We start from the raw sequence: 22360 nt of genomic DNA, 5'->3' as shown, positions 1-22360 counted from the left end.
TCATTTCTGGGTCTTCAGTTCTATTCCATTGGTCTATCTGTCTGTCTCTGTACCAATACCATGCAGTTTTTATCACTATTGCTCTGTAATACTGCTTGAGTTCAGGGATAGTGATTCCCCCTGAAGTCCTTTTATTGTTGAGGATAGCTTTAGCTATCCTGGGTTTTTTGTTATTCCAGATGAATTTGCAAATTGTTCTGTCTAACTCTTTGAAGAATTGGATTGGTATTTTGATGGGGATTGCATTGAATCTGTAGATTGCTTTTGGTAAAATGGCCATTTTTACTATATTAATCCTGCCAATCCATGAGCATGGGAGATCTTTCCATCTTCTGAGGTCTTCTTCAATTTCTTTCCTCAGTGTCTTGAAGTTCTTATTGTACAGATCTTTTACTTGCTTGGTTAAAGTCACACCGAGGTACTTTATATTATTTGGGTCTATTATGAAGGGTGTCGTTTCCCTAATTTCTTTCTCGGCTTGTTTCTCTTTTGTATAGAGGAAGGCAACTGATTTATTTGAGTTAATTTTATACCCAGCCACTTTGCTGAAGTTGTTTATCAGCTTTAGTAGTTCTCTGGTGGAACTTTTGGGATCACTTAAATATACTATCATGTCATCTGCAAATAGTGATATTTTGACCTCTTCTTTTCCGATCTGTATCCCCTTGATCTCCTTTTGTTGTCTGATTGCTCTGGCTAGAACTTCAGGAACTATATTGAATAAGTAGGGAGAGAGTGGGCAGCCTTGTCTAGTCCCTGATTTTAGTGGGATTGCTTCAAGTTTCTCTCCATTTAGTTTAATGTTAGCAACTGGTTTGCTGTATATGGCTTTTACTATGTTTAGGTATGGGCCTTGAATTCCTATTCTTTCCAGGACTTTTATCATGAAGGGGTGTTGAATTTTGTCAAATGCTTTCTCAGCATCTAATGAAATGATCATGTGGTTTTGTTCTTTTAGTTTGTTTATATAATGGATCACGTTGATGGTTTTCCGTATATTAAACCATCCCTGCATGCCTGGGATGAAGCCTACTTGATCATGGTGGATGATTGTTTTGATGTGCTCTTGAATTCGGTTTGCCAGAATTTTATTGAGTATTTTTGCGTCGATATTCATAAGGGAAATTGGTCTGAAGTTCTCTTTCTTTGTTGTGTCTTTGTGTGGTTTAGGTATAAGAGTAATTGTGGCTTAGTAGAAGGAATTCGGTAGTGCTCCATCTGTTTCAATTTTGTGGAATAGTTTGGATAATATTGGTATGAGGTCTTCGAAAAGCTGTTTTTTTTTTTTGTCTTTTTTTGTTTTTTTTTTTGTTTTGTTTTTTTTTGTTTTTTGTTTTTTTTTTGGAGCTGAGGACTGAACCCTTGCACTTGCTAGGGAAAACCTTTTTACTCCAAAAGACGCCAATCATTAGGACAGATGGTCAGCTACAGAATGGGAAGAGATTTTTACCAATTATATATCTAATAGAGGGCTAATATCTAACATATATAAAGAGCTTTAACAGCTGGACATCAAGAAGACAAAGAACTGAATTAAAAACAGGGTATAGATCTAAATAGAGAATTCTGAAAGGAGGAAATCAAAATGGCTGAGAAACACTTAACAAAATGCTGAGCATCCTTAGCCATTAGGGAAATGCACATCAATAATGTTGAGCTTACATCATATGCCTGTCAGAATTACTAAGATCAATAAAACAAATGATAGCTCATATCCGCAAGGATGTAGAACACGTAGAATAAACACTTATCCACTGTGGTGTCAACAAGAACTAGTACAGCTACTGTGGAAATCAGTGTGGCAGTTTCTCAGGAAATGGGATAGATCTACCTCAAGATCCAGCTATACCACTCTTGGGTATACACCCAAAGGACACTTCATCCTACAACAGAGAAAAGTTGTCATCTATATTCATTGCTGCTCTACTTACAATAGCCAAAAATTGGAAACAACCTAAATGTCCATAAACAGAAGAATGAATGGAGAAAAAAGTGGAATAGTATCAAGACATTAAAAATGTAATTATGGAAGTCATATGTACAGATGAATGGAGCTAGAAAAAAATTATCCTGAGTATGGCAACCCAAATCCAGAAAGACAAATATATATATATATGTATATATATATATATGTATATATATTCACTTATATTTGAATATTAGCTGTTGTCAATAATAATCAAGGTACAATCCATAAAACCACACATAAATAGTAAGGATTGATGGGTACAGCTAGTTGTCTCATAAAATGAAAAGAGAATAGTTACAGATAGATTAGGAAGACTGAAAGAGGAATACCAAGTGGGGATAGGAAGGAAAGCAGGGACAGTCAGCTAAAATTAAGGGGCATTTGAGGGTAGTATGAAAACCTAATAAAGTAAAAGCTTCCTAAAACACAAACATAGCATCAAATCATCAAATAATGGAGAGACAGAGTCCTAACTGGCAATCTCTTCACCAAACAAAGCTTTTAGTAATTAAGTTGTTAGCCAAAGGGGTTCTTGGACATATTAGGCTGTTGCCAAGACTACAAGTTGCCTCCACAAACTGGCAGCAGGGCCACACAGCTGAAAACAACACCTACATAACTCATTAAACACCAAGATGTTTAGCTGATGCCTACATAGAACCTTCACTTTCATGGGCTAGTGTTCTGGATGTCATTAGGTTATTCTGTTCCTTACCAAAGGAGAAACACATAACTACCCAACTACAAACCAGCAATCTACAGTGGCATTCTGCTTGCAAGATATGCTAGTGTGGTGGAGACACAAAGCTTGTGGGAGTAACCAACCATATATAACTTATCTGAAGGCCCAATCCATGAGACGGAGTCCATACCTGATCTTGTTTGAATGTCTAAGAATATGAGACTAAATAGCCTAGGATACTAGAGGAAAGGCAGATACTACCATTCTAAATATATTATTTATATATATATATATATATATATATATATATATATATATATATATATAGAGAGAGAGAGAGAGAGAGAGAGAGAGAGAGAGAGATATCACTCAATGACTCCTAATGACACTCTGTTACATTCATAGATCATTGCCTGGCTCTGCCATCATCAGAAAAGTTTCTTCCTGCAGCAGATGGGAACAAATATACCGTCAGACATGATGCTGAGAGTAAAAGACCTCGAAATATGTTATCTCCATCAAATCCCTTCCTCAGGGCCAAGAGAACCTTGTGAAGGCGGAGGTAGAAAGAATATAAGAAGCTGAGGGGATGGAGGACGTCAAGAAAACAAGGCTTTCTAAGCAGAATAGGACTAAGACTAGTCTACATATGAACTCAAGACAGAGACAGCATGCACAGGACCTCATGGGTTGGCACCACATTGGGTCCCAGTGCTTCTGAATACAAACCCAGAAGCTATCTCCAATTGATAACCACTTGCAAAAAAAATTTAATTTTCTCCCATGGAGTTTCACTTGGGAAACAGACTACTCTAAAATTGGAAATAGATCTACCTAAAGATCCAGCTATACCACTCTTGGGAATATACTCAAAAGATGTCCCACCATGCTACAGGGGCAATGCTCTACTTGTTCATAGGGGCCTTATTTGTGATAGCCAGTGGAAACAACTCAGATGTCCCATGACAGAAAACTGGATACAGAAAATGTGGTTCATTTATACAATGGAGTACTATTCAGCTGTTAAGAATGAGGACATCCTGTGTTTTGCAGGCAAATGGATGGAACTAGAAAATATCATCCTGAGTGAGGCAACTCAGACCTGAAAGGAAACGCCCAGTATGTACTCACTAATAAGTGGATATTAGCCAAGCAAAACAAGACAAAAAAGTACTGAATACCCAAGATACAGTCCACAGAACTCAAAAAAGTCAACAAAGCTGAATGTCCCAAGTAAGGATGCCTCAGTTCCACTTGAGAAGGAGAAGAAAGCAACCACAAGCAGGGAGAGAGGGACATGGGAGGGGCAGAGGGAGGGGGAGGGGAGTGGGGGGAACATAATCTGGTATTGGGTGGCGGGGGGACTGAAACCCTGAGGGCCAGTAAAAAGAATGGTAACAGGAACCTCAGGAGCAAGGAGGTTGGGAGGACCCTCAAGAATACACCAGAGACCTGGGACATGAGAGTCTCTCAGAACTCAAAGCGGGAGAGGATCCTAGATGAAATGCCCTACAGTGGGGAGAGGAAACTTATAGAGCCCAACTCCAGCAGAAAGACAGGGGATCAAGTGATGGGGTTGTTATCCCACAGTCAAAACTCTGACCCATAATTCTTCCTGTCTGAAAGAACTTCAGGGACAGAAATGGAGAAGAGCCTGAGGAAAAGGAGGTCCAGTGACAGGCCCAAAGGGGATCCAGCTCAAGGGGAGGCCCCAAGACTTGACATCAGTACTGAGGCTACCGAGCATTCACAAACTTCATGATAGGGCAAACCTATCATGATTGTCTTCTCAAAGACCCAAAAGAGCAGCTGAAAGAATCAAATACAGATATTTGCACCCAACAAATCAGCAGAAGCTGCTGACCCCTGTGGTTGAATTAGGGAAAAGCTGGAGGAAGCTGAAGAGGAGGGCAACCCTGTAGGAGGACCAGCAGTCTCAATTAACTTGGACCCCTGAGATCTCTCAGACACTGGATCACCAACCAGGCAGCATACACCAGCTGAGATGAGGCCACCAACACATATACAGCAGAGGACTCTTGGTCTGGGTTCAATCAGAGATGAATCTAACCTTCAAGAGACTGGAGACCCCAGGAAGTTTATTGTTCCAGTGTGGTGGGTGGGATGGGAACATCCTTGTGGAGACAGGTGGGTGGGGGCGGGGAGGAGGGATGGGATGTGGAACTTTGAAGGGTGGACTGGGAGGGGAATAAAATCTGGAATGTAAAGATAAATATATAGGCTTTTGCTGTGTATGTTTGAATGGTTTTCCTTGTTCTGCTTTGAGCACTAATGTTGGGTACTGTGAGGGGACCTCAAGTAAGTTCCAAGTGAAGACATGAATGCAGTGACTTATCATGATGAGCATGTGAACTTCATTGTGGAAGAGTGGAATCTGATGGATCCTTCCCAGAAGAGTCTGGAGAAAGATGTGATATGGGATAACTAACTGCTATAGGCTACAATTGGGAAGACCACCATATTGAAGAACAATAGCAAAGTTCTAGAAGACATGAAAGGCATGTAAGATATAGTGGAGAGAAACCTTATGAATATAATTAATGTGATAAAGCCTTTGCAAGACCCAGTCATCTCTAATACCATATAAGAATATATACTGGAGACAAACTGTGTGAAAGTAATCAATGTGGCCTTTGCAACATCTGGTTAGGTCCAATATCATAAAAGAACTCATACTGGAGAGAAAACTTATAAATGTAATTAATGTGGTAAAGCCTTTGCAATATCCAATCATCTTCAAAAACATAAAAGAACACATACTGGAGAGAAACTTTATGAATATAATCAATGTGGTAAAGCCTTTGCAGGTCATAGTTCTTTACAGATACACAAAAGAAATCACACTGGAGTGAGCCCTCATTAATGCAACCAGTGTGGTAATACTTCAGCAATTCACAGTCATCTATAATTACATAATAGAATACATCCAAGAGAGTAACTCTATGAATGTCACAGTGATCTCTACATTCATAAAAACACATACTAGAGAAACTGCATGCATGTAATGAAAGAGTTAAAACCCTTCAAGACACAATCATCTCTGAATACACAAAGGCAAATGTGCAGGAGAGAAGCCTTACTAATGTAATTAAACTGATAAAGCCTTTGCATAGCACGGTCATCTCCAAATACATTAATGAGCACATAGTGGAGAGAAGCCCTATGATTGTAATGTATGTGGCAAAGCCTTTGCATATCACTGTCCTATCAAATACTTTACGGAACACACATCTTAGAGAAACCTTATGAATGTCGTGAATGTGAAAAAGCCTACGCATATCACTATAGCCTCCAAAGTCATAACAGAAGACAAGCTAGACAAAAATTGTGTGAATGTACTCAAGTTGGAAAATCCTTTACATGCAAAAGTAGTCTCTGAATACATAACATATGCAAGAGATGAACCTTTTCAGCACAATCAAGTTGGTAAAGCCTTTACATGTCATAATCATATTTCAATGCACGAACTAATTCATAGTAGAAATAAACTGGTGATTTGAATGTGCTTGCCCTAAGAACTGGCACTACTACGATATAACTTGAGGGTGTAGATGGTACCTTTTTGAAGGAAGTGAATTACTATGGTAGTGGTCTTTTGACCTCCGGCCAGTACAAAATAGCCTATAATTATACTTGGCTGAAAGACAGTCTCTTCCTGGCTTCCTTCTCATGAAGATGCAGAACCCTCAGCTCCTTTTCCAGCATTATGCCTGCCTGCATGCTGCCATGCTTCCTGCTATGAAGGTCATGGACTAAACATTAGAAACTGTAAGCCAGGCCCAAACAAATACTTGACATTATGGAAAAATAAGTAAGTATATAAACAAATTAATTAACTAATTAAGGAAAAGAAAACTAAAGGAAAAGGAAAACAGAAGCAATTAATACAGATAAACTGGAAATTAAAAGTTAAAAATAAACAAAAGTAAAACATTAAGACCAAGTAAAAATTTTCATGATGGGGATAAATTTTCTTTAAAGAGAAAGTATAATTATACAAAAATAAAGACTACATGGAGTAATGGTTTTAATAGAAAAATGTTACTTAAACTTTAAAGAGTAATTTCAAAAAATCACTTAAACTCTTGTGCAGAAGAAGGAGGAGGAGAAAGAAGAGGAGGAAGGGGAGGCAAGGAAAGAGGAGGAAGAGAAGAAAGAGGAGGAGGAGGAGGAGGATTCAGTTAGTGAAGCGCCTGTCACCCATGAGTAAGGACCTGAGTCGGATCCCTAGAGCACATATGTTAGAACCTGCCACGATGTCCAGCCTTTTGTATGTCTTCTAGGGGTCTGACTCAGGTCCTCATGCACATAAGTAATGCAAACATGATTACATTAAACCACATAAAACATGGGGCTAAAAGAGATGTCTTTTGTTTATTTTCAAACATAAATTGTCTGGAAAAATAAATAAAAACTAAAATAACATTTAGCTTTTCAGAAGGACAGAAACAATGTGTAAGAACAGAATGGAAGGGAGAATTCAACGTTTATTACTCAAATTCAGGTTCAGGAAGAGAATTTAAAGTTAAGTTGTACAACAATCTGATAAAGTCTATTGAAATTATATGAAATATTGCTAATTACAAAAAGTACGAGCAAAGTAATATCTTATGGAAATTACTTCTGCAATACAACATGGAGAGTGAGCAGTGAGGGGGGTGAAAGGCAGAGCATTTGCTAGAACATTTCATGTTACTCTAGACATGACGCCATGATTGCCGAAATCACCGTGGTGCCAATGAGGATACAAAGAGAAGAGTTTATTAGGCATCTTAAGATAAAATCAACATGGGGCTGGAGAGAGAGTACCGAGGTTCAGAGTAATGTGCTTGCAGAGGAACTAGGTTTGGCTCCCGACATACATGTTCATAATAATTGAAAATATCATTTTCACTTCTAGATCTGATCCCCTTGTCTGGCCTCTGCAAGCCCCTACACATATGTACTACACATATATTCTTGTGGGGTCACATATATAGAAATAAAATTACCTTTAAAAAGCAATAAAATAAAATTTGAAATACTTTATTAAAAGAAAATGTCATACAGGACACAATAGGTTCTAGATAGGCTAGATTCCTATGGAGCAAAGAAAAAGAATCAGCAACTCGTAGAGGGTAGAACAAATTGAAAAAACGCTGCAATTCTAAAAGAATTTCTAAAATCCAGATATATGCTTTAAGAAGCATTATTAAATTTTAACAATTCCATATAAATTAAAAAATAATGTAAATTAAAAGTAATGATATCTTTTACTATTTTGAGAAAAAAAAAGCTTTATATTGCTGACTCCAAAACTCAGGGCCTTGCACATGCTAGGCAAAGAACCTAGCATTTGACTACACCTCAGTCACTTCTGTTATTTGGTAGGAACCAAATGGATCTGCCAACCATCAAAGACACACACACAATAATTAGGTACTAATATTATATACATTGTTATATATTATAGAAAATTTAGAATAGATACTCTGAAATAATTGTAAATAATTTTTGAGACAATATATTATCTGATATTTTTTTAAAAAATAGGCAACTACTCAGAATCCTACCATGTCAAGACATTAATTTGTTTATATGCCTTAAAGACTTACCTCTAGAACTCTTTCCTTATGTTTTTACATGTACATTCAGAGGGCTCACACTTAATCTTGAAGATGATTTATTTTATGCCACATCAGATTTCATTATAATTTGTCAATAAATAAACAATTCATAAAATAGTGGCCCAGGTACAGTCTATAATTTTTGTCTGCACCTAAAGTTTATATCTCTCACAAATAAAGCTATACCAATAGATGACAATTTTTGGCATTTTTTTGTTCTTTTTTTCAGAGCTGGGGAAATTTTTGGCATTTTTAATATATCTGAAAAATGATCTTTCTTTAAGGTATAATTAAAAGTATTATACTCATATCTGGTCTTATTTTTATTTGAACCAAAGATTTATAAAAAACATTCATTTGTATTTATTCTGGAAATAAAGGTACTTATGATTAAGTTTCAGAAATTGAATTATTAATTTTAAAAGACTTATGAAAGTAAATTAATAGTTTACTTCAGTGAATTATCAGAAGCTTGGAAAATACCACTGTGTTTACCTGAAGTGGGAGACTTGCACCGCTCAAGTTCCAAGGGAACTGGACTATCATTCAGCTCTGTTAAGCCTAAAAATGTAAAGGAGAGAGGGTGAGGGTGGGGATGGGGGAAGACAGGGAAGGAGAGAAAAGGAGAAGAGAGTTAAATTTTGCTGACACTTCATAGGTAATTCTTATTTTGTTATTGTGTCAAGCATTTAATAAAGGACCAACCAACCATACTTTATAAATGACCAAATTCCTTAGCAAATGTACCAAGAATAATGGTAAATAGAAAATACTTTTAAAAGATATAATTTTCTCCTCCAAGAGGTTATTGATTTTAGAAAGATCTTTTAAGAGACACTACAGATTTAAATGTTTATGATTGGTTTTAGTATTTTATATATAAGTGGCTCATTCAGTGGCATCAAGTTACAACAAACACTGCATCCACCTCCTCCTTCTATTTCTTACCTTCCACTTTCACTTTCTGAACAAACGCATACATCTGTTTCCATGCACAGAAATATTTAACAGGTATTGTGAATGATGAAAATTATCTCTGTTCCCTTTCTCCCTATCATCTTTTTGTTTATGCTGGAAGACAGGAGTGAGGAGAGAAACAGACACTGGAGGGCCAAGTCATGAGAGACAAGACTCTATCGAGAATGGGGCTGGGGTCATTTGTGAGATAGGGCCATATATGGATACATTCTGACCATATCCTGAGAACTTTCATGAGGCTGCAGAAAAAAGGAATAGACTGTCTTTGGCAGAGGAAATTTTAAGACAGTAAAACATTCAGGATGTGCCTGTTATTCCTGATCCCACTCACACGTCTACAGTGAAAAAGAGCAACAAATAGGGCAGAAAGATATAAACAGTGCAATTTGGAGAGGAAAAGAAGAGTAGGAGGTTAAATATTACAGCAAAGGTACATGCTGAAAATGAGGCTGTCATTGTAAAAGAGTTAGTGTCATTAAAGAAAAGCCAGGAAAAACAGGAAAGGTATTTTGAGAATAAGACCTCATCCAGTAAAGCCTCCAAGTTATGAGAGGAGAGAGTTTGAGGGCCTTCTTGTTCCTGGAAGGCAATATCCTAAAGGTTGTTGTTGTTGTTGTTGTTTTGTTATTTTATTTTTATTTTAGTTTATTTTTTTGGTTTAGCATACAGAAGCTATTGCAACTGTGTTCCAAGGGGATCATACTCCATTATTGTTGGAAGTAGATCATTATAGTTATCCCTAAGATATTGGTCCTGGATATAATATTGAAAGGACGATGGGTCCATCTTTCATGGTTTCATCCACTGAGGCAAGGCAATGTGTAGCAAGGTTGGAGTACATACACGAAGGCCTTTGGGGACCATCGACTGCGGCTGTGAAGAGGAAACCTAAGTTGTGATGAAGACATAAAGATGTTCGATGTGTCAGAGCCAAGGGATACCTGCCAAGGGGAATGCATCCAGGCAGACGTCTCTGGAGAGAGACACATACTGTAGAAGGCACAAATGGAGGGGAGGAGCCACTTAAGCCCTTTGACACTGAAGTTCTGGATACTTGGCATGGAGGTGCAAAACTTTGTGTTTTCCTTGTTGAGTTTCGGTCTTGCTTTGGTCCCATCTGTCTACACTGTATTCCTGTTCCTCCATTTTGGAATGGGAATGTATACTCTGTGTAAGTGTTAAGTTGGAAGAATAAAATCTTTAAATTTTTAAAAAATATTTATTCTACAGGGGTTGCACTTAAGAGACTGCCTTGAGTCTCAGAAGAAACTTTGTGTCTTTAAACACTGGTATGTCTGTTATAGACTATGGGGATTTAAAAAATTGTATCAAATGCATTTACATTATGAGATGACCATGAGCATGTGGGGCCAAGGACAGAATTTTATGGTTGAAATGTGTGCCTTAGGGAAGAACCTTGAGGTTATATAGGCTGGCCACCAATTACTGATTTTTTTCTTTTTTTCTTTTCAAATTCCTGACTGCTAGGTAGCCTCATGCTCCTATTGTCATGCCTTCCCTGACATGATGGGCTGTACCATCTCTTGAACTGTAAGCCCAAACAAACACTTTCTCTCTCAAGTTGCATTTGTTATTCTAACTTTAGCACAGCAACTGAAAGAAACTGATATGGGAACAGAAAAAGCAATCCTCATAAAAGTCACAAGGTGAAAACGTAAAGTCTTATTATGAAAATATCCCTTAACCCCTATGTTCATAATAAGACACTGTAAGTTTGAAGAGTTGGGCACATAAATACCTTTTTGAATAAATAAGATCACAGAAGTAAGTCAATGGTACAGCTTACCAGAAACCGATTTACAATGAGTCATTTATCACTTACAAGCGGAGTACGTTCAAATCTCCAGATAATCCTGTCATTGTACTCACATCACAGTGGACTTAGACACACTTGGGTGGCATAGCCTTTAAAACACCCAGGATGTAGGAGCTCTTTCTCCTTGTCTGATTCCTTTTACAGTGTGTAACTATACTAGTGACACCGTAATACAACTGCAATCCTTTGTGTTTCTAAACATATGAAAGATAGGGTAAAAACATTGAAGGTCTCAGGAATTTTCTTCTCTATCATATTCTTCTCAGGGTTTTGAACATAAGCTTCAAAGCATGTTACTCAGTATATTTCAGATTTCACTGGAAGATTTCAAGACATTTTTAACTTAATAAGATCATCCAACCTTTAAATTTCTTTTTTCTGTCATTATATTGCTATTGATATTTATTGATGTAGGTATTACCATTAACCTGAGAGTATACATCAATTAACTTAAGCGATCTTGAGCACAGTTTTTGCCCCATAGATAAAAAGTGAATACAAGGTAGTTTATAACTAAATAAACAATGAATATTAATTTACAGAAGCACTATGACATTATCTTAGATAGTTCTTGAATTTTTATTCACTTAAACGGGCTTTGTTATTTGACATCCAATTAGAAATAGCAGGTTATAAAAAGGAAAAGACTAATTAAACCAGGAATATTAAAAAAAGTAACTTGAAACAACTGATAAGTAACAGACAGAAAAAAGAACTATAATGATAATGTATGTAGCTGAAAAAATATGCAGATTTTATAAAAATTTGAAAACTTTGTATGACTTTGAATAACTAAAATTACGAATGCCTAATATCCACATGTTCGTTATCAGTAACATTTTGCACCTAACACACTAGGTAATTTACGTAAGCTTTCTCTTTTACATGTAACAAACCATAAGAAAGGTTATATTATTATTTTTATTATACTGATAAAAAGGGGCAGAGGTCATTATATAAATTTCCCAGGCTATATTAGGAGATAGGAGAAATGAGGTTAAGTCATTACAATATCTTAATAGACAAGGAATATGAAGTATATGTCAGATTATCCCTTTAAGAAATTAAAATAAAACTCTGAAAGTTATAAACTTAACTTCAAGGCTGGAAGAGAGTTTGTTCTGTAAAGTGGTTGTTACATAAGCATGAGGAGCTGAGTATGATTCCCCAGAGCCCATGTAAAATATCCACATATGGTGGCACACACTGGTAGTCCCCGAGCTGGAGACACTGACTGACTCAAAAACGAGGTGGTAACACTGAAGAATGGCACTTGAGATTGACCTCTGGCTTCATGACATATGAGCATGCACATCGAGTGTGCACTTACACACACAGGAGCACACACACACAGAGCTAAGCTGCATTTATCTATTTCTGTAGTGCTTACTGGACTTGTTGTTTGTCTAGCTCTTTTACCTATCTTCTTGGTAAAGGGAACTTATGGTAAAATTATTGTCATTTGTCAAGTTACAATAGACCCCAAGCTCATACTGGAGATTTTAGTTATTATTACTTAATAGAATTATTAAAAACTAATTATTTTGAAATTCACATTTTCTGACTACGAGAATACTGTTTTATCTCATAAAAATTTTGGGAAAATAGGAAACTGACTGAGGTGATTTTTTTCCCTTTTATGATTATTTTAATGTAACAGTATGCTTCATGTTGATATTTTGTAGAATTTTATAATGTTTTCCTTTCGTTCACATTTTGATAGTCATTACAATGCTGTCACATAGTTTTCATGTGGCACCTCTATGGCATAATCATGTCCCTCCTGGCACACATGCTGATCTCCTCACCTTCCTGAGAGTTTTTTTTATCTCTCCTTCTTTATCACAAATCTCTTTCTGATTTCATAGTCATGTATCTTTATGACATCTTATTTTTTAGAAATGAGAGTGGAAAATTCCCCTTAATAGCTTATCCAATCCAAGTACTGACCCATTTGTCTACATCTTCTCAAGCCAAATGCTTTGAAAGCAGTGTGACTTAGCCTTGGTTTTTTGAGTTCATCTGCTTAGCTGAACAGTTATTTGGCTTCAACCTGGGTCTCGCTTTTTTTTTTTTGCTACAGTCTAGAAACTATTAGTACTTGGATGTCTTTTTCAGGTTCTCCTCTTCTGGTACTATCTGCCTGGGATCTAACCTTTTAAATATCACTTTAAGTCATATATCTTTTATTTAAAAAGCCACTGTTTTCTTATTTTGTCATTTAAAGAAACTGGCTTTGGCTAATTCTGGTGGGAAATGCAGTCTAGGGTGCTAACTGCAGCTTGTTTCGGCCTGGGAGTCCAAAGCTCTGACCTCTTCCTCATTATCTTGCACAGCTGTGCTTGGTATTTCTTTCTGAGTAGGCTTTTGTCACATAAAACAAAAAAGTCAGGAATATAATTAGCCACTCTTCTCATTTTCTCCTCCACAGCATTGCTACTTTTCAGCCAGTCTACCTATGGATTTATCTACCTGTGTAGGGTATGGTCAACAGGAACTGCAAGTAACAGGTCAGGATGATTCCCTCACCATGGGGCACTCATTGCCTAAGAACGTCATTCAACACAATAGTTATTTTAAAAATTGAATGAGCAGATCTTTTTGTTTATCACAATCTATGCTGGTCTTTCTTTTTTGTCTGAGATATTCCTTCCTTCCTTATTATTTTCCCCTTTTCTTTCCTTTCATGCTGGACTTTTTTTTCAGATATTTAATTTTGCCCTTCCTTGCTTGTTCTCTTACACTTAACCTCTTATTTCTTTATAAATTAGTCTCTTATCTCATTTTCTTAGCATTTTTTTCCTGTTTGTGTTTTGAGGACATTTCCCTAAGCTGAAAAAATATTTTATGTGTATCTTTAGTAAAGGTCTCAATATTCAGTTAAGTATTTGTAAAAGGAGAAATGTAAAAGCACTACATTATCTAAATGCATAACACTATAGAAGAAAAGTTTTAAGGCAATTTTAACTGACTAGTCTATTCCAGTAAATAATAAGGATACCAGATTTGTGAATGTGAAAGCCATCTGTGTGGATAGCTAGTGAAATTCTAGTAAGATTTTGGATAATTCAGACTATCAAAACTTGTTGCCATATCCTAATTAAAACTCAGATTTCTTTTCTGTTGTAGCTAAATTGATTTGTTTTTCCTGCTAAGAAAAGTGCCATGTTTCATAGCACCTAAATGTCAGGGAATGGTATTTATTATGTTTATAAACATATGTCTATTTTAGTCATCATCAGTAAAGAATAGATGATGGCCACAATATAGTTAACTTAAAAAATGAAAAGGGACTAATGACCTCAAAGTTTATTTCCCTAAGCTGAAAAATCTCATTCAGTGAACACTGAAAAACTTGGATCTCAAAGGATCCCTTGTACAATTTTGTGTTGATGCACAAATAAATGTTTCTAACCTACACTTTACCTTAAAGGTATTTTTAAATTTCCATTGACTTTCAGGGCATACAAACAGGTTTTAACTGGCAACATTTCCGACATTCTCAGAAACAGAACACTAGGCACTGACAGAACTGGTGAAATTGTAGCTCACTGGTTTCCCTACAATGATTCTGACTCTGGAAGAAATGAAGCCATCTGCTGTTTGACTACGTGACACATACAAATACCAAATCATCCAGTAGTTAGAGAAGTTCTTTTACAAAATCAACCCAGAAGAGTTCTGCAACTCTCTAAGGGGGTAGAGATATGGCTTATATGGTCTTTTATATATGTGAGAAGAAATCTCAATTATTTAAGTATCTTCAAGATCTTGTCAATGAGTTGAAAAAGTAGAACAATCTAAATTTGAGCATGTATCTGCTGCTCTTTCCAATGTATTTCACTGCTTCCACAAACAGTAATTTATTAAATATAGAGATTTTCTTTCAGTTATAAAATTTCATTATTTTATGATACAAAAAAATTGGAGGCATAAATTTAAAGGCTTATGAGAGGCAGCTTCATAAGCTATTAAACTAGATGATTAGCTAATTAGAAAAGTACACCAAGAAAAGATTCAAATTAAGTTATTTCATCATAATTAAAATTATAAGGTTCAAATATGAATGTGGCATTACTTCAAGGGCAAAACAGAAAGGGTGACAGGAAAAAAACTTTTTTTAGAGATATGAGACATTTATGGAGTACTTTACCTAATTCTTCATTTCATAGATGTGAAAAATAAATTCACATTGTCTCAGTTTTGAATATGCTATTTTATTGATAATAGGTAGTATTGGGGAAGGGAGTAGCTTTTGATTAAAGAATGATGGATTAGGTTTCAATGTGACTAAAACTGTAAGAGGCATAGGGTAGAAAGCACATGGATCTTCTTAGTGCCACATAGATGTGAGTTAGTCTGACATGCTTTAGGATTTTGAGAAATGAATTTAATCTCTTTCAATGTTAATTTTCCCATTTATAGAGGAATATATTAACAAATCCTCATTTCCTTCAAAGAGTTATAATGGCCATTAAATGACAAACACATTTATTGGCACAGTAAGAATAGGATGAATATTCCCACAGAAATGGGATCTCTCTTTATAGATAGGAACAGGACACTCATTTTTAATGGCTAGGGAATACTCCTTGTAAAAGATGCAATATCTTTATTATAGCAATATAGGACTCTAAAAATACATGAGTATCTTAGCTAAAAATTCGACACACATTTTTTATAAAGTTGAAATAAGCGTATTTGAATCATTAAAGAATTAACCTCTTTATAACATACAATGTTTATCATTAAGAGAGGACTTTAAGACATCTGACTTCAGGTTGCAGGGCTATACAGGCCACTGGAGAGACCATTGGTATAGATACAGAATTCCTGCTTAAATCCTATGTTATAAGGACCCAATTTTACTTCTGTTGTTTATGTGTTTCTCTTGTTAAAAAATAATCTAATAATTGTTGACTCTCCATGATAATTGGATAGCTTCCCGCCATGCTGCAACCGTCTCACTCCATCATTATATACTTGCTTAGCTTAGAATTTGTGCTGACTGTAGAGTGCATAAATTCTTATTTGTTGAATTTAAATTTCAAAAGCTTAATTGATGTGGTTTTCAGATTCTTGTCATGTAGAGTACAAGTATAAAATACATAACTATATAAAGGAACTGAAATAACACAGACATATTGTGTACAAGCTTGTATACCATAGGCACTTTGATGAAAGGAATTGGCACTAGAGGGCTTAGATGGTGGTTCAGAAGTTTTATTATAGAAAATGAAACTTGAACAGGGCAAGTTTCTTTATAGAGAGGAAATATAAGTAAATCACAAGGGTAGGAACATACAGTTGGACTAAGCATCATATTGCTATAGAGAAGTAACAGAAAATTATGTTTTAGATGATCCTGAATGAAATCCCTAAAAGCTTAGAGATTATTATTATTATTACTATTATTACTATTACTATTATTATTATTGGTGGAATATAAAAACATTCAGAACCTTTCAAACCTTCCTAATACTTTCTGTATGGCTGGTATTGTGGAATTCTGACAAGCTCAGAGCCAGCATTTATGCTCTATTCTCTACTTATCATAAGAGCATCCCATGTTGATTCTAGGAAACATCAGGTAGCAAAACGTTGAGAAACTGGTAAAACCTGAATGTTGGATTCTTGAATATTTTGGGAAGCAAAACGGTATTCAGATGTACTGGAGACTCTTGACAGAAAGTTGCAAGTTCTTTATGTGCTTGCACAGGATGGATGTGATAAAAATGTTATAGAGTAGGGATCAGTAAACTTAAAAAATATACACAAAGACAAGTTTGTAGCCATATGAGGATTTTCTGATTACTCAATCCTGCCATTAAAATGTGAAATCAACCATTGAAAACATTTGAATGAAGGGGTGTAGCTATGTACCAGAAAAACGTTGAAAATTGAATATAAAAATTTTAAAAATTGAATTCGAAATAATTTCAAGATGTCAAGAAATGCCCTTGTATCTCTTCCTGTTTTATGAGTAGCAGAAACCAAGACCAGTGTCAAAGGTGACACAGTCACCTAGAGCAGGGGCAGTGAGCAGTATCCCCCAAAGGGTCAAAGATAGAAGGCGTAACTTAAAACAGGTCACACTGGACATGCCAGAAAGACTGTAAGGGCTTCATAGGAAGCAGCTTCTTGTCAGGAACACTAACCTTGTAAAAGCCTTATGATTTATTACGGGCTGTGATTCAATTAGTAAGAGATGTCTGGAGAAATTCAGGTTACAACAGTATGCATATTCAAATGTGTGTGTTTATATGTATGTGTGTGCTTTAATACAATGATAATACCATATTGTATCTTTTGGCAAGCAACCTGATTTTATAAAAATATATTAGAACAATATAAACGTTGTTCATGCCAGTAACTATTGGAACTATTTACTCCTAACTCCACCAGTTTTGTTCATCTTAATGACACGCCATCACACTTTATGGACCGATATTTAGAATTCGTTATTTCACCCATCTTTCCATCTGCATTTGCTACAAAGAAAACAATTAGTATTATTCACCTGTTAGTTATGACTTTAATTCCTCCGTGTACCAGAACCTGGTACCTAAAATCAACACTGACATGTGTTTTGAGGTATTCTATTTTAATAAAAAGCACCATAAATTAGGAATACTTAGTTATCCCCAGGAACTATAAAAGAATATTGTTACAGTAATTAGGTTGCAAAATGGTCAAAAGCACAACACTGATAAAATAAGAAAGCGCGGAATTGTTACTGACACAGTATGTCAGGGTCACTATTTCTAAGAGGACCACAGCTCTTCCTTCTTAAAAAGGAAGCACGGTTACTTCGACTAATAGGACATGGTTTGAAATGAACACAAAAACAAAGGCTGGGTGGGCACATGACAATGATTTAGAATATTTAAATCAAAATTTTGAAAATTAAAAAACAAAATGATTAAACATCAGATTGCATTTCCATAACAGAACAAAAATTTGCATGCATGTTGAATGTGTTTTTTTTTTAAAAAACACATTGCAAAGCACTCATGAATGGATTTAGCTTAAGAATTACGACTTAAAAAAAGAAGCAATTCGCCTAACCTTTAGAGAACTTACTCTGATAGGAAGTACGGATCCGTTTCGTTAAATCAGGATAAAAGTTAGACAGCCCACGCATGCAAAAGTTGTCTTTGGAGCATGCCAGAGCAGCAGCAGCAGCAGCAGGCAGAGGAAAGAGAGAAAATAGTCTAAAGTGAAAGGAAGTGGTATCATACCAGAATCTAGAACAGCCAAGGTGAAGAAACTGTAGCAAGATTAGGTAATCAAATTAGAGAGGAGATACTTTAAAAATAAATCCATTAGAAAAGTGACAGATGAATGATGAGAATGCTGTAGCCATTTCACTTAATCAAATTCTCTCACAAAATTCATGGCATATTCTTACATGATTTTACCATTGTGGAATTGCTTGGTTGGTAATACTACATAAAATTACTTTTTTGTTATTGTTAAGATTATGATATTTAATCTTTGAGCAATTAAAAGGACAGCTTAGATACTTTAGTTTTTACTTTATGTTACGGTATAAAGTATATAATCGTTGGTTACCTTATAAGAGAGACCAAGTTTACAACTTTATCAATTTTTCCCTATATCACAACTTTTACCTCTGTATGGATATCAGACAAGTAACTGAGATGCTGGCAGAGATCTACAGCTTTCCTGACCCATCAGCCTTGCAGCAGCACCTCATTACCTGTCCCAGACATTTTCGTATCCTAGACATTCTAAACTTTCAAACTCTACCACCTCAGTTTTGAAAATGAAGGAATAGCTCTTACTCTGGTTTTCTTTCAGAAGCTACTAGTGACAGAGATAAAACCCACAGAGCTTAAATTTCTAGGATGCTGACAGTCCTGAAAGCTGATCTCCCCCACATAGAAACCTGGCAAGCTCAGAGGGACAAATGCTGTTCCCCTCTGCAAAGGGTCTAAAAACGTTAACAAAGAAACTGACTGCCGGTCAAATTTCACCATTTGTCTGAACGAGTAGGAAATTCATTTGATGTTGCAACTTACCTATCTGCTATTTGGAAAATAACAGCTATCATATATTAGAAAGTAATATTTTATGTGTATCTTTAGTAAAGGTCTCAATATTCAGTTAAGTATTTGTAAAAAGAGAAATGTAAAAGCACTACATTATCTAAATGCATAATACTATAGAAGCAAAGTTTTAAGGCAATTTTAACTGACTAGTCTATTCCAGTAAATAATAAGGATACCAGATTTGTGAATGTGAAAGCCATCTGTGTGGATAGCTAGTGAAATTCTAGTAAGATTTTGGATAATTCAGACTATCAAAACTTGTTGCCATATCCTAATTAAAACTCAGATTTCTTTTCTGTTGTAGCTAAATTGATTTGCTTTTCCTGCTAAGAAAAGTGCCATGTTTCATAGCACCTAAATGTCAGGGAATGGTATTTATTATGTTTATAAACATGTCTATTTTAGTCATCATCAGTAAAGAATAGATGATGGCCACAATATAGTTAACTTAAAAAATGAAAAGGGACTAATGACCTCAAAGTGTATTTAAAAGGGGCTAACCATATTAGAGAATAATTAATCTGTGTAGTCCAAGAATTTTAAAGAACTTCCATCCAGAGTCCCAATTATCATACCAGTTTATTATTATTATTATTATTATTATTATTATTATTATTATTATTATTATTAGTTTTGGGTGGTTGTTTGTTTTTTTAGGAATCCAATCTAAGAAACCTAGGATATTTCCTAACTTCAACAGCAAACTGAACTTTAAACACTACTCATGCCTGTTTAAAGACTTTTTGCTGTTTCTTCTCAATTTGCTTATTTGCATGTTGAGTCAGTATTAGCATGCATTTGAATGGCACCACACAAGAAAGACCATCTGGAAAAAAAAAGTGAAACAAATCAAGCTCAGAACCCATCTCCTTTGTTCCTACCTGCAATGAACTGCCTGTTTTTTCGAGGAGACCGGGGCTGTCGCTGGTACAGGTCACTTGATCTATAGAGGTCAATGGTCCCCATGCTTAACAGTACTGTCTTCTGGATGAAATCTACCACAACCAACCCCGTGCAGTTTCCAAATGCAACTCTAGAGGAGGAGAAATACAGCACTAGAATGTATCATACGCATGGTTATTTTAATCTTAAAGTTACATATAAGATTACTGGAAAATAATCTAACATCGGAGACATCAGATAGTGATTCATGTTTTACAGTCAGGAAACAAGCCCACTGCACAATGGAGAGATTGAGTAGAACATATTAAACATGACTGATTACTTCAAAAATTAGAGCTGGCCTGCAGCCATGCTTCATGAGAAGTTTTTCATTTAAGCTGTGATTCGTAGCACAGTATTTAACTTGACTTTATAGTTTTACAGAAGAATCACATAATCCTTTTTCCAGTGCAAAGGGCACGTAGGTCAAGAAATAGAATACTAAATCGACCCAGATGCTTAGCTAAAGATTGAAGTGTCTTTTGCAAATAAGATGCAAACAAAATATGTTTCAAATTAATTGTTTTCTTTTACCCTTTGTCTAATCCTTTCCTTCCTGTGGCTTTAAGTAACAAACAACAAAACAGGGATTTGCTATGTAGTCAGGCCCTCCTTGAACTGTAATTGTCAGAATTTGTCTCTCAGGAGACAAAGTGTACACCAACACACTTGGCATATATCTAGGGTTTGATATCATATAAAAATGCAGCTTGATTTACAAAAAATTCAATTCATCTTTGCTCCTTATATTCTTCTATGTATTAAAAGACAAATAGATTTGGCTAACTTTTTAACTGATTAATGAAAGTAGCTTTCCTAGGTGGGCATTTTGGTCACCTGAAGATTAAGTAAATGTCAGCTGTAGCATGTCCGTAGAATACATTCCCCCAACTCAGCTGTCCTGTCTGGCCTCCGTGAGAGAAGCAGTGCCTAACCCTGCAGAGAATTGATAGGCCAGGGTGTAGGGATACCCGGGAGTGGGGACACTCCACTCTCTCAGAGGAGAAGGAGAGGGAGGGCCAGTGGAGGGGACCAGAAGGGGGTACAGTTATCAGGATATAAAGTGAATAAATAAATTAATTTAAAAAATTATCAAGACTGACTATATTATACCTGGCTATAAATGCTGCCCACAAAATCCTCATGTTGAGTCTAAAAACATCAGTACATTGAAACTCATGGGCTGAAACGCAATTCCATGGAAACAGAATTAAAAGACAACATGGGTAGCCTGCATAAAATTTAAGTTTCAAAAACTTAAAATAGGACTATGTGATGTGGTGACCTCACGTCTGGGTTTGTATGTGAAGTAAACAAACTCAGCATCTTGGAAAATGTGTGATCCTGTACTCAATGAATTGCTGTTCACAACAGGAATACAAACAACTTGTGTCCACTGATAGATGGTATTTTTATTATCAATGGGATTTTTTTTTTATTTAACAGCCAAAAGGAGAAAATCCCACAGTAAAATTTCTACTTAAAATTTGTATGGAACCATTATAGGCTCGAGTTAGTCAAACTATGCTTGCTAAAGATGAGCAAAGCTACAGATATTACAAGACCTTGTTTCAAAGTATATTGCAAAGTTATAGTTATTTAAATACTGTGATATTGTGATAAAATAGATACATGGAACATTAAAACAAAATTGATAGCACAAAGATAAGTCCACAGACATGTAGTCAACTAATCCTTGGCACAGGAACTAAGAATACAAGATTGAGGAAGTGACAAGTGCTAAAAAACTATATATTCAGGCTGGAGAGGTGGTTCAGTGGTTAAGAGCTTTGACTGCTCTACCAGAGGTCCCAAGTTCATTTCCCAGTAACCACATGGTGGCTCACAGCCATCTGTAATGGGATCTATGCTCTCTTCTGGGGTGTCTAAAGAATGACAGTCTACTTAAAAGTAAGTAAATCTAAACAGACAAACAAAAGAGCTATGTATTCGCACTTAAAAGAATGAATGCCTTTATCTTAAGCCAGTCATTAGAGTTCATTTGAAATAAGTTAAAGACTAAAGTGTAAGTCCTAAAATCATAAAGTGCCTACCTGATACTACGGGGGAGAATTTCCTTCTCACTATTAATAGCAATGTTTTTAAAAATATGACAAGTAAAACACAGACAAAGCACAAATATGTGGGAGTCATAAAACTGAGAAGCTTTTGCACAGAAAAAAAGACATCAGCAGCAGAAATAAAAGGCAACCTAAAGAATTAGAGTAAATGTTTTGAAAATATGTATCT

General features: G+C 35.8%; 1 protein-coding gene across 8 annotated transcripts in view; it reads right to left on the bottom strand.

The window, feature by feature from the left end:
* Stxbp5l (syntaxin binding protein 5L) overlaps positions 1 to 22360 on the bottom strand; it is a 328953-nt gene that overhangs the window by 72510 nt on the left and 234083 nt on the right. For 5 of the 8 annotated variants that reach the window (XR_015632666.1, NM_001271250.2, XM_087575825.1 and 2 more), the window contains 3 exons: positions 20050 to 20201; positions 18177 to 18248; positions 8774 to 8839 (listed from right to left, as the gene is read on the bottom strand). Coding sequence is in view for 6 of the 8 variants with exons in the window: in NM_001271250.2 (NP_001258179.1) it covers positions 8774 to 8839; positions 18177 to 18248; positions 20050 to 20201 (290 nt within the window). In the remaining 2 variants the exon portion in view is untranslated. The remainder of the gene's footprint in view (positions 1 to 8773; positions 8840 to 18176; positions 18249 to 20049; positions 20202 to 22360) is intronic. The other 3 variants (XR_015632667.1, NM_001429132.1, XM_087575823.1) reach the window with 1 other exon arrangement.

Source organism: Rattus norvegicus, chromosome 11 (assembly GCF_021556685.1).
Source record: "Rattus norvegicus strain SHRSP/BbbUtx chromosome 11, alternate assembly SHRSP_T2T, whole genome shotgun sequence".
NCBI classification, from domain to species: domain Eukaryota; kingdom Metazoa; phylum Chordata; class Mammalia; order Rodentia; family Muridae; genus Rattus; species Rattus norvegicus.
The sequence above is the reverse complement of the archived record's forward strand: the minus strand, read 5'-3'. Positions and strand labels throughout refer to the sequence as shown.